The sequence below is a fragment of the Sinocyclocheilus anshuiensis genome, unplaced genomic scaffold (assembly GCF_001515605.1).
Source record: "Sinocyclocheilus anshuiensis isolate Anshui unplaced genomic scaffold, SAMN03320099.WGS_v1.1 scaffold407, whole genome shotgun sequence".
NCBI lineage: Eukaryota > Metazoa > Chordata > Actinopteri > Cypriniformes > Cyprinidae > Sinocyclocheilus > Sinocyclocheilus anshuiensis.
Window position 1 is genome coordinate 1686142 of NW_015552593.1, and position 11798 is coordinate 1697939.

Genomic DNA, 11798 nt, shown 5'->3' on the forward strand with positions numbered 1-11798 from the left:
CTGATCCGTGCTGGTCGCTGAGGAAATACAACAACTTCGCGCTGTGGATCGCCGGATCGGCTTTCACTGTGGATGAAGTGGAGTCTAGCCTGGGGTCGTCACATGTGGTTGCCGTAAGCCCGCCGGCCGCGCCATTCTCAAGCCCGCCGGCCTCTGCTCACTCTAGCCCGCCGTGTGTGACGGGGATAAAGTTTCACAGCAGTTCCTCTGCAGTGGTATTCAAATGACTTATCACCAACAGCTTTATCTGGTTTTAATTTACCATTGTGCACAGGTAACTCTTGTCACAAAGCTGATCCTCCTAGCAAATGTAAAGATCAAATTCACAGATGATTAAACATACTAGTATAACCTAAATTAGCAGCTGGTTAAAAAGACCGTCATCTGTTGTGTTCAAACCTTTTATTTACATGCACATTTAGTTGTTTAGCAGATGATTTTACTGATCTACTATCCCACATAAGAAGGAAGCAAATGTCATGAAGCATAAAAACTGCCAAAAAAAGAAAAGTCATAAGTTCTTGAAGGAGCCTCTGGGTACACCCTATGTGCTGCCATATGACTCTCTCTCTCTCTCTCTCTGGTTAATGCAATAAGAACATTTCTATAAGCACAGTCAGGGTTAATTTGAAATGCTGAAACGAAGCAAATCCTGTCGAATTGTGATCCTCCTAGTTTGTATTGTGTATTGTTTAAGTCTGTGGTGGCAATTACCAGCAACACTTGTGGGCAAACTTTCAGTTATGTATTCTGTAAAAGATGTTCTTTGGATGCCAGAGCAAAATAGGGATCCCAGTGCAAAATTAATATTTAATTTTGTGGTCATAAATTATTGCACAGATCTCCTATTTTGCAAGTCATCAATTATACATATTATTTAAAGTATCTGTTGTCATTGCAATGTAGTGTTTCTAACCAGATGAAGACACAACATTTACTGGATGAGATATATAACACAAACAGCCAGTCAGGTGTGGCGTCTTATACATTTGTGTACCTCTGCTGGCAATTTGTGAAACTAGACCAACATGAAAATTTTCCATGCTCATCTGAGATATCTGTGACATTGTATTCGATGTTACCAAGGGAACTGCTGTGTTTTAAAGCAATTGATTGTAAATTCTTACACTTTCTGACCCACGATTGGCAAAAAAGATAAAATTATGATTTACTTGTAAAGCCATTATGTATGAGGTTCTATTAAAATAGGTAATAAAAAAAGTTTTTTTTCAACTGGATTTTCACAATTAAAATTCAAAAAGCTAATCTGGTCTCAACCATTTAGATGTTCATCAATAATTCTAAACGTACAAGATGTCACACTTTACCTTTGTTTATCATTAAAGGAACTAAAGGACCAGTTCCCTCCTCCAGGACTAATGAGTAGCAGCATCATGTTTGGAGTTGTCAGCTGTTCCTCACCTCACTGGACAGCTGCAGATCATGTTCAGTTAGTTGGTTTGGTGACATCTGGGTGGGCTCCTCAGATCAGATGCCTCCTGTGTGAGACCAACATCTGTGAGAATCAGGAAAAATGATCTGGAGGTAATGCATAACATGCTTCTTCGTTTTTGTATGTATTGGATATTTCAAGAGGTTCATTCAAATGTATTCTTTAATTATAATTGGATACCTAAATGCACAAATTAATTTACATTATATTTATATATTTGATGCATACTAAAAAATATTTATTTCTCAATCACAAACAATTCATATACTTTCATTTTCTAGGGAAGTTTGTCTCTACCTTTTGTGTAATGTGATCAAACGATGCTTCTGCACTGGTCTTCATGCACACAGTAAGTATCTTCAAGATCAATGATTTAGAACTATAAGTGATTTTGGTGGGTTTCTGGTTTGGTATAAAATAAGAATTCAGAGCATTAAGATTTTAGACTTGGAAAAAAAAAGTGAAAACAATAAAATGCTTGAACTCAAAGGAGACAAAGGTGGCTCAGCTTTTCAAACACAGTGTGATTGTGTTGCTCACACAGTCAACACAGATCTCCCACAAGCAATGTGTGTTCATCAAACTCACAAACACAGGGAGGAGGAGTAAAGAAACAAAAGGAAAGACTGAGCAAAGCAATAAAAGTTGCAAAAAAAGGTTTCATTTGCTATTTAACAATAATGCAATTTTTTCAAAGTCATGCCATTTTCCAGTATGAGTCACCTGCAGACGGACCAAACTCTGTGTCCTCAAACTAAAGATGGGAATGGCCTATTTCCAGGTAAACATCTCAAAAACAGTACATACATTTGGACTAACTATGTTGTTCTTTAACTTGAGTCTCTCTAATATCCCATAGGATTTTACATAATGACTCAGTTCAGCATTGCCGAGTTGGCCAGGAGAGGGACGGTGAAGAAGGTGTCTGGAACGACATCTCAGCATATTGCATATAAGATTGGCCCTGAGTTCAACTTCAGGATAAACACCAGGTAAACACCTCTAACAGAGACCCTCCACCTGGGGGAAGACTAAAACTTATGCTCAAGAACAGTGAGATATCCCAAAATGGAAACTAGAAGCTGTTTTACCTGAATGGTGACCAGTTATGGAGATGTTAAACTGCTTTTGTGTGGTAACAGTAGTGTTTGCATAACATATTAATTTTGGATAGAGCTATATTTGGAGTCTGCTTCCAAAAATATATGTATTTTTTTAAAGAAAATCCAAGTAAATATTGCAAAAGGTTTAATTAATTTAAGGACTTGGAACAGCTTCAAGTGTGACTCCGAGTGTGATTTAGTTTCTTACAATAGTTCAATAGACAAGAAGTTCATTTATATACAATATTGCCAGTTACACTACAATCAAAGTCAAAGAATAATCAATACGAGTGTCTCTGAACATCACAATTGCTTTCCTGAATTAATAAGTGTTGTTGAATGGATGAGCAAATTATTACTCACTCATAGACATTATATCAGCACTCTTTGAACACCTGCCTTGCTAATTAAATTTGAGAAATAGAACTGTTGTGGTAGACATGGAATAGTAAATAGAAATGGGAAAGAAAAAAAAAAAACAGTTTTTAGACCTTTGGTGTGTCCAGGTTTACAGTACAGCCAGCAGCCAGAGTCTTTATATGGCAGCTTATAAGACTCACCAAACTGACGGTTTAGTGCAGTGGTTAACAACCTTTTTAGCTCCAAGGCTTCTCATTGGAGTGGCAATACAGTAAAATAATTATATAAGATTGTAAGTAATTTAAATAATTAAATTCCATAATTCCAATAAATGAATGTCCTGCATGGTTTACAATTTTTATTACCAATGACTTTACATTACTTTTCTAGTCTGTGATAACATTAGTATTTACTCACACATCGTAAATGAGCTTGACTACATTTATATAAATGCTTTAAAAAATGTTCATCAATCATTGAAGTGAAGTGAAATGATCAATCATTTCCATTACTTTTCCTGGTCTACAAACCAACATTTTAAAAATTTCCCTCATATCCAGGTTTTCCAAGATCATAAGAACCCTGGAGCTTAAAAATGGCTGTTGTTAAGGCAACAAATTAAATTAAGAAATATGATTCCAGTTCATATTTTAATTTTAGTTCTGTTAGCTCATTTTAAACCTGGTGTTGTCCTTAAATAATTTTAAGCCATCTTGTGGCTTCCATGGAAGTGTGCTGAGGCCCCCTAGTGGGTATTGAGCCCCTGATTGAGAGCCCCTGTTCTATTGCTTTCCCCAGTGATACAGATTTAGTGCTTGCAATTTCCCCCTTATCAGAAAATCTCTAACCCAGTAACCAGGGCAACGCTTGAAAATGACTTGTACCGTTGACATGTGGCGACATCTACTGGTCATTGATGGAACTTCCTCTGTCCATGGTGCTGAATTAGAAAACAAAATTATTTGCATAATTATTATTATTATATTTTAAATGCATTGATAACAAACCAATACAAAAAATATTGCATCATTCCATGGAACATTGCAGCATTATTTTTCAAATTTCAAATTTTTGGAAGACAAAAATACTATGGTACATGATTACAATAATCATTCAGTGGCAGTGCCATGGTGTGGTATTACCATCTGATACCATTACAGTTCCATTAGAACCACTACAATTTTTTTTGTAAATAGTAACCATGCTAATAATGTTCAGCTTAGTATGTTTCCATGTCATCTAAATATTGTAAAATATGTTATTGACTTCAATCAGTACAGTCGGATAAGTCCAGATATCATTTCTGCTCGTAATCTGGTCTAAATTAGTCTTGATATTGTTCCTTCAATCAGATCTGCATTTCCCATGGGGCTGCCTGAGGAATTTACATTTTCTGCAACCTATCGAATGAGTGGAAATACACAGAGTAAGAGTTGGAATTTGTGGCAAATGCAAGATCTGAATGGAAACGAACAGCTTGCAGTCAGACTCAACGGGGAGGCCCTGTCTGTGGAGTTCTCCTACAGAACCCAAGAGAACAGACAGATGATGGCTTTATTCCCTTACCAAGCCCTCCTCTTCAATTCTCAGTGGCACAAGATTTTATTGCTTGTCAAAAAAGGTTCTGTGAGACTGATAACAGACTGTACAGCAACAGATTCACAGCAGCTGGCACCCAGAGGACAAGTAAACCTAGATGGATTCACGCATATTGGAAAACTGAAGGACAATTCAGCAATAGCTGTGCCGGTAAACTTTTCTTTCTTATCCATATTTACACATTTACAAATCTATTTATGTGTTTCCATAAGGCCTTTCATTACTGCTTTAGTACCCTGATATTTAAATGTTCCTCAAAGCCCTTTAAAATATACAATATGTCCAAAACATCATGTTATAAGCACATATGCACATTTTCTTCTTGAAGTCACAATGTTTTTGTGTCATTATGAGATGTGAGTTTGGAGGCAGTTTGAAGGCTCAGCAGCAGACTGTCTCTTTAAATGGATTTGGATTTTGCCAAATACATTTCAGCAGATAGGTGGGAATTCTAGCAGTGAGGTTCTAGTCGGACAGCTGACCTGCTTAAAAAGTCAGAATTTTTCCTCGCAGCAATATCATTTGCAACGTCGAGTTAGATGCAAACCAAACATCTGCACTTCTCTTTCTTTTAGAACCTGTATGTTATAAAATCAAGGGTCTTTAAGGTCAATTTTTGTATAAATATACATTTGGCTCTATATGTTTGCAGAATTATTTATGTAGCTGTTTAGAAACTTCATAGGCTATAATTTACAAGTTTGCGGGTAACTGGTGCATTATTATGTCCACAATTTTTTTATTTTTTTATTATCAACATTAAGTATGTACACTGCCATTCAAACATTAGATTCCTTTAAGTGTTTTTGAAAGAATAAAGACTTCCACCAAGGCTGCATTTGATCTAAAATACAGTAAAAACAGTATTATTGTGAAATATTATTACAATTTAAAAAAACCTGCTTTCTATTTTAATATATTTTAAAATTTAATTTATTCCTATGCTGGCAAAGCTGAATTTTCAGCAGCCATTAAACCAGTCTTCAGTGACATATGATCATTCAGAAATCCTTCTAATTTACATTTCTTCTTATTATCAATGTTAAAAACAGCTTTGCAGCTTAATATTTTTGTGGAGACCATGATACATTTTTTTCAGGATTATTTGATAAACAGGAAGTTGAAGAGAACAGCATTTATTTGTGAAATAGAAATATTTTGTAACATTATAAATGTTTTTACTGCTACTTCTGATCAATTTAATTCTTCCTTGCTGAATGAAAGTATTAATTTCTTTAAAAAAAAAACTTTCTGACCTCAAACTTTTAAACGGTAGTGTAAAAACTTAGCGTGTATCTTTACATTGACAGGCATGAGGTTTGTGTCTTCCTTAAAGTAATGATCTCAGTAACTTTTGTGTAACTTTTAAATTGTCACTGAATGATATATTGACATATTATGAGCTCAATCTACCACTACCATCAACAAGAAAACTCATTTAAATTCATTGTTCTGCAAAAATAATTTTCAACTAAAAGAGCAGCATAAAAACGTTCTTTTTTAACAAAAAACGAATCAATCTCTTTTTGAACGTTACACATTTTTGAACATAATAAGCCAATGCTAAACAATTCAATACACCCCACAGGCTCACATTATCATGATGCTTTTTGATGGTTGTTTGTCTGTTGTTTCAGTTTGAGCTGCAGTCAATGCTGATCCACTGCGACTTAAACATCCCGCAGAGAGACACATGCGGCGACCTTCCTGCAAGGAGAGAGGTGAGACGTGTCTAACATCACAATTTTAATCTAAGAAACTAAAACCCAAACTTAAAAAACTGGAATGTAATGGTACAGCTCTACTATTTTCCAGCATTCCCACTCTGTCTCCCAAAGACCAAATAGTGTTTGTTAACAGAGGTCAAATGTCACCGTCTAGTAAAATTTCCCGCCGTCTATTCGAATGTCTGCCGGACTCCTCCTCTCACTGTGCCACTGTCCTCCAATCACAGACCCAGAACAAACCACCTCATGCATATGTATAAGTACTCTGTGGTTATGGTCTCCCTTGAGTTCAGATAGTTGAAAGGGGATTTAGTTGGGTTTCTTGGTCGGGGGCTCCGTCAACCCAACTGATCCCAGAAAACATGGGCTTTTGTGTCTTTGGGGAAATGATGGCTCGCGCTGCAGGAGTGCGTGGGCCCTTTTTACTGATTTTGTTGGAGATAACCATCATTTGCACAGCACAGGTAAATGCAACCCTTCTTTGTTCTTTTTCGTTTAGATATCCGAGGCAGAGTTTCAGGTGAGCGCTTGTATTTTCAGCATATGTAAGAGAAAGAAACTATTTGCATTCATAAATAGAATCACAAATGCTGTAAGATATTATAGGCTGCACTGCATTTTTGCATCTGTATGGTCCATTTGTTGTAAGATGCAAATGCACACCTGTTGCACGGCAGGTGTTTGAACTGTTTTCTAAAACTTTTTTGCATGCTTAAACTTAAAAATGATCTGTAGTATATTTTTTTTACCCGCTGGATCATTTCAGTTTTCATATTGCATGAACTTTGTATTAATGCATCTAAGACCTCACTGTAGGATAATATAACAGCATTGTTTACTTACTATTTTTGAACAGAGGGCTGGAGCCGGCCCTCCTGGTCCTCCCGGTGTGCCTGGAATAGACGGTATTGATGTGAGTTGAATTTCAAAAATGTGAATATAATTTAAAATATAAAGCAATTCAGTGACCAAAACATTATTCATTATAGAAGAGTTAAAAGTATATTTTTCTTGCAGGGCGAGAGAGGTGACCCCGGTGAAGATGGTTCGGCTGTAAATATCAGTGTTCTTGTGTATTATTATAATTTGCTACATTTAGGATATTGTTGCATCTTACACACTGTCATTTGAAACCAAAGGGTCCTGATGGAGATCTTGGAAAACCAGGTTCTGCTGGACTTCCTGGATTACCTGGAGCTGATGTAAGGAAACACATTAAAACATATTTTGGATTCTCTTCATAACATGTTAAAATTGACATAGCCTTCTATGGGAAAACAAACCTCAGTTTCGCAGAGTTCAGTCAATGGTGGGCGGCACTCTTAGACGGGTCAAAAATGCAGGGAATTTCTCATGCCGGACTGAAGCAAAGACCACAGGAAAAAGGTCTGTCCAACAGACAACAGGGTTTTTGTTTAAGCACGGACACCCAGAGCCTGGACTTAATTAAAGTGGATTCCCTGTGAAAATGGAAGTAGGGGTCAAGAAAATATATTAACTCTGGTTTGAGACGGAAGGTCTTCTAAAGGTGTTGAATGACAGGTGTTTTTGTTTTGGCATCAAATTCTGTGGATAATTGAGTAGTCACTGGTTGGTTAATGTTCGAAACTTCAGCTTGCAAAGTGACTAAACAAAGTTTCATGCAGCAAACCCTCCCTTAAAACATCCTTTTCGATTCCTCGTTTGCTGTTGTAAGAGGTAATAATGTAACATTTCCCCTCTGTGTTCTTCAGGGATTGACTGGCCCCATAGGAGAACTAGGCCTCGATGGCCCCCTAGGACAAAAGGTGAGCGACTAATGAGCTTCTCAGTTTTCTGCTTCAGTAGGGACCAGAGCTCAAATCAGTGTACTACTGACTGGCCTTGCAGAGGGAATTATAAGTATTTTCACATGACCACTAGATCCTAATCCTGTCTGTGTGCTCACTGATCTGTGCAGCCAGAAGTCAGATTCACTAACTCAACGATGCTCAAACATAGTACCTAACTCTGCCTGTGAAGATTCTCTGGCTTTATGTGACTTTCATAACAGTACTTGTGCGGCAATGTGATTTTCTGTGACTTTCAGAACAGTATTTGTATATATAATTTGTGTTCCAAATTATGCAATATACACTTATTCTATGCACTTTGTAGTCAACTGTCTAGTGTATGAATTGTATAAGGTTATTTTGTCATCCAACATCGGAGTCTGATAGCTCCTCCCCCTCCAGTTCGCAATTAAAGATGCGACAGTTGAGTGCTTTAAGTGTCCAACATTTCATACTTAGTTTTTTCAGTTAATTAAGTGCATCATTGTTGCATTGAAGTGCCCTTTTTCATTGTGAACACACTAATCACACGGTTTATACTAAAAACAGCATAGAATAGTGTGAAGTGGGACACACTTTTATATATAAAATGTAATTATGTATAATTAAATTATGTTTAAGTCTAAAAAGTGACTTTGTGTAATTGAAACAGGGAGAACCTGGCAAACCTGGACCCAGAGGAGGGGCGGTAAGCCTAATCTTGCCATCTTTCGACATCTATGAAGCCCATGTATTTAATAAAAACACAATTGAGCAGATAAGTAGTTGTAAACAGGCTTAAAGCTGATCTGTACCCAACGCACTGCATCTTTACAGTTAGTCAAAAGAAATCTACTTTTTGTATGAGATTACATTATCATATTCAGTAAATATAAATTGTTTTTGCATAAACATGGGAGAAACAAAGAAATGGGAAAACAATATATATAATTAGATAAACCTTCTGTCTTTTTAGGGTGTTGGACCTGATGGACCAATTGTAAGTGGCTTTTGTTTTTATATGATAACTAAAAAAGCAGTGTGTTGAGTGGGCTTTTCTTTGGGTGGTGGAAACAAAGGTTTAAATTTGATACTTGTTTGCACAGGGACAACCAGGACCAGGAGGACTTCCGGGTGAGCAGGGAAAAGTAGGACTCCCTGTAAGTGACTCTTCTGATTGGTCTCTGGGTTTTTCCTTGTCATTTGTTAATAATGTAAACAAGCAGCAACAAGTAGTCTTTCTTTTGCTTTCTTTTCACACTTGTTTCTACTGATTTCTAGGTGAAATACAAATCAAATGTGTTCTTGACCAGTTTCTTGACCAGATTCACACAAATAGAGCCATTGCAAGAGATAGATTTTTTGAGACTTAAAATAAATATATAAATAAACAAAAACTATAAAAACATAATATATAAATTAAAAAAAAAAAAAAAAAAAAATCTAAACTTATTTTTTTCAATAAAAATACCTATTTATTATATATTAATGATGTATAGTTTTACAGTTCAAATCTCACTCTGTCCATGAAAAATCAACAACAGAGTTCATTGTAAAGGCATGGAGCTGCTGCTTCAATAGTTCAGTATACTTCCTCTCATGTCAGGCAAGGCTATGAGATATTTTAGTTTCATAAAGAACTTTAAAACTTTAAACTTAGTTTTATTTTATTTAGGTATTTATTTTGTGGTGAACTCTTACTGTAGTATTTCTCTTAAACTTGGTATTTTGTAATTTTATTCAAAAAGTGAGCAATCTAAATGCTTATAGTTAAAGAGTATTCATACATCAATTAAAATGCTTCTCTCTGTATCACAGGGAGCCATGGGTGTGAGAGGGCCACAGGGACCCCGTGGAACAACAGGCCCCCGTGTGAGTATTGCTGTGATGTTTCAAGAGTTACACAAGGGCTGTGACCTTTCATCCGTTTCATCTTAGGAGAAAAATATGAATCATGACTTATCATGAATTATCCTGACTTCATTATGTTACACAAACAAAAAGTCATTTTAAAAAGTCAGATCATAGTAGACATATTTATTATGTTAGATAATAAGGTACAAGATTATAAGCTAGATAATATAAGGTAAAAACTGTACATTTTGTATTTATACAGAATGTATGACTGAGACATCAGTATAACACAGGGAACATCATGTAGAGCAGCAGTTATAATTATGAAACAACAGGGTGTCCCAATTGCTTCCTTAATCAACTAATTGCCCTTTATTTCCTTCAAAATGGGTGCAAACTGTTCTAAAGTGAATGTGTTTACAGGGTGCTGCAGGGATGCTGGGTGGAACAATGGAACTGGTAAGAGGACATTTTACTAGGTGCTCCATCAAACCTTTTGTTGCAAACCATATGAAAGCCATATTGTTTTCAACATCCACGTTGAAATATGTTGTGATGAACAATGTGTTTTTAGTAAAGTGCTCCAAGACGACTATTAGATATGGCTGGATTGAGTGACATAAAATGACTCTAAATTGTTTTTCTGATGTTAAGTGCTCTAACGCATGCCCACCTGGTGCTCCTGGTCATCCTGGCTTGCCTGGAATGAAGGTGAGTTTTCCTGTAGATAGTATTTCAAAAGGAATTGATATAAATCAATATATAGTAAAATGTAATAGATATTAATTAATATAAATTTAAAGTAAATAAAATATAAATTATAAAATAAAATATACATTTGATAAATTAATATACATATACAATTATTATTATTATTATTATTGTTATTATTATATAAAAATAATAAATGCCCATGCTTTTGAATATATATTTTAAATAATATATTTTATAAACTGTCCTCCTGTCCACTGTCAGGGTCATAAAGGGGTGAAAGGAGAAGCTGGAGAGCCTGGAAAACAAGGACACAAGGTAGATAGTAAAGAAATTTACTATCTATCTATCTATCTATCTATCTATCTATCTATCTATCTATCTATCTGTCTGTCTGTCTGTCTGTCTGTCTGTCTGTCTGTCTTTCTGTCTAGTCATTGTGTATTTTGAGGATTTTTACGATTTCAGTGTCTAAAATAGCTTTCTTTCTCTTTTTAGGGAGAGGAGGGAGATCAGGGGGCACCTGGAGAGGTCGGAGCTCAAGGCCCAAATGTATGTGCATTTCCTGTTCATTTAAGCAATCTACACTAAATTACTAAATTGATTCAGTAGCTATATCTTGATCTGGTCTTAAAGTCTTGTTTCGATTATGTGCTCTCAGGGATCGCAGGGAATTCGAGGTGCCACTGGTATGATTGGCTCCAAAGGAGAAACGGTAAGATTTCGATTAAATAAGCAGTCGAGGAATATAACATTTTACCTGTTCTTAAATATTCTAAAATCTAAAATATTCAGTTGTCTTTAGTTTATGTCACAACATAGTAAAAGCATGTGGCATCAGGGAGAGGGACATTCTCATTCTAGAGAGCATTTGATTGGACAAATATTTGTATACAGCCTAGTGCATACTAGATGAGAAATCAATATTTTTGTCCATTTCCATGGAAAGGAAAGACTACATTGTGAATGCATTTATAGAAACTAAAACTCATAATCTCATTTATATTTTATGGGTTTACTATTTAGAGACTCAAAATGTTACTAATTAAAGGAATAGTTTACCCAAACATGAACATTTTGTCATTTACTCACCCTCATGTTGTTCCAAACCTGCATGAGTTTCTTTATGTTAAACATAAAAGATATTTTGAAGAATTTTGAAGAACCAAACAGTTGTTGGTCCCCATTGACTTCCATAGTA

At 35.8% G+C, this 11798-nt stretch overlaps 2 protein-coding genes across 2 annotated transcripts in view; both read left to right on the top strand.

The window, feature by feature from the left end:
• The first annotated feature begins 2167 nt into the window (after nucleotides 1-2167).
• Nucleotides 2168-6362, top strand: LOC107665560 (collagen alpha-1(IX) chain-like). The gene is made up of 5 exons (XM_016456482.1): nucleotides 2168-2234; nucleotides 2313-2445; nucleotides 4269-4665; nucleotides 6153-6236; nucleotides 6354-6362. The coding sequence occupies exons 1-5, from the start codon at nucleotides 2168-2170 to the stop codon at nucleotides 6360-6362; spliced, it is 690 nt and encodes a 229-aa protein (XP_016311968.1).
• Nucleotides 6363-6544: 182 nt separating this feature from the next.
• col9a1b (collagen, type IX, alpha 1b) overlaps nucleotides 6545-11798 on the top strand; it is a 20092-nt gene continuing 14838 nt past the window's right edge. Inside the window, exons 1-14 of the mRNA XM_016456483.1 lie at nucleotides 6545-6706; nucleotides 7099-7155; nucleotides 7260-7295; nucleotides 7382-7444; nucleotides 7976-8029; nucleotides 8706-8741; nucleotides 9009-9032; nucleotides 9139-9192; nucleotides 9851-9904; nucleotides 10310-10345; nucleotides 10541-10597; nucleotides 10862-10915; nucleotides 11096-11149; nucleotides 11259-11312. Coding sequence (XP_016311969.1) covers nucleotides 6605-6706; nucleotides 7099-7155; nucleotides 7260-7295; nucleotides 7382-7444; nucleotides 7976-8029; nucleotides 8706-8741; nucleotides 9009-9032; nucleotides 9139-9192; nucleotides 9851-9904; nucleotides 10310-10345; nucleotides 10541-10597; nucleotides 10862-10915; nucleotides 11096-11149; nucleotides 11259-11312 — 735 coding nt within the window. The 5' untranslated portion in view covers nucleotides 6545-6604. The remainder of the gene's footprint in view (nucleotides 6707-7098; nucleotides 7156-7259; nucleotides 7296-7381; nucleotides 7445-7975; nucleotides 8030-8705; nucleotides 8742-9008; nucleotides 9033-9138; nucleotides 9193-9850; nucleotides 9905-10309; nucleotides 10346-10540; nucleotides 10598-10861; nucleotides 10916-11095; nucleotides 11150-11258; nucleotides 11313-11798) is intronic.

What these genes read in the sequence shown, in the direction of transcription:
- LOC107665560 (XM_016456482.1), top strand. Translation starts at nt 2,168, where the DNA reads ATGAGTCACCTGCAGACGGACCAAACTCTGTGTCCTCAAACTAAAGAT. An exon ending in TGGGAATGGCCTATTTCCAG is followed by an intron (nt 2,235 to 2,312) that starts GTAAACATCTCA and finishes AATATCCCATAG; the next exon opens with GATTTTACATAATGACTCAG. An exon ending in AACTTCAGGATAAACACCAG is followed by an intron (nt 2,446 to 4,268) that starts GTAAACACCTCT and finishes TCCTTCAATCAG; the next exon opens with ATCTGCATTTCCCATGGGGC.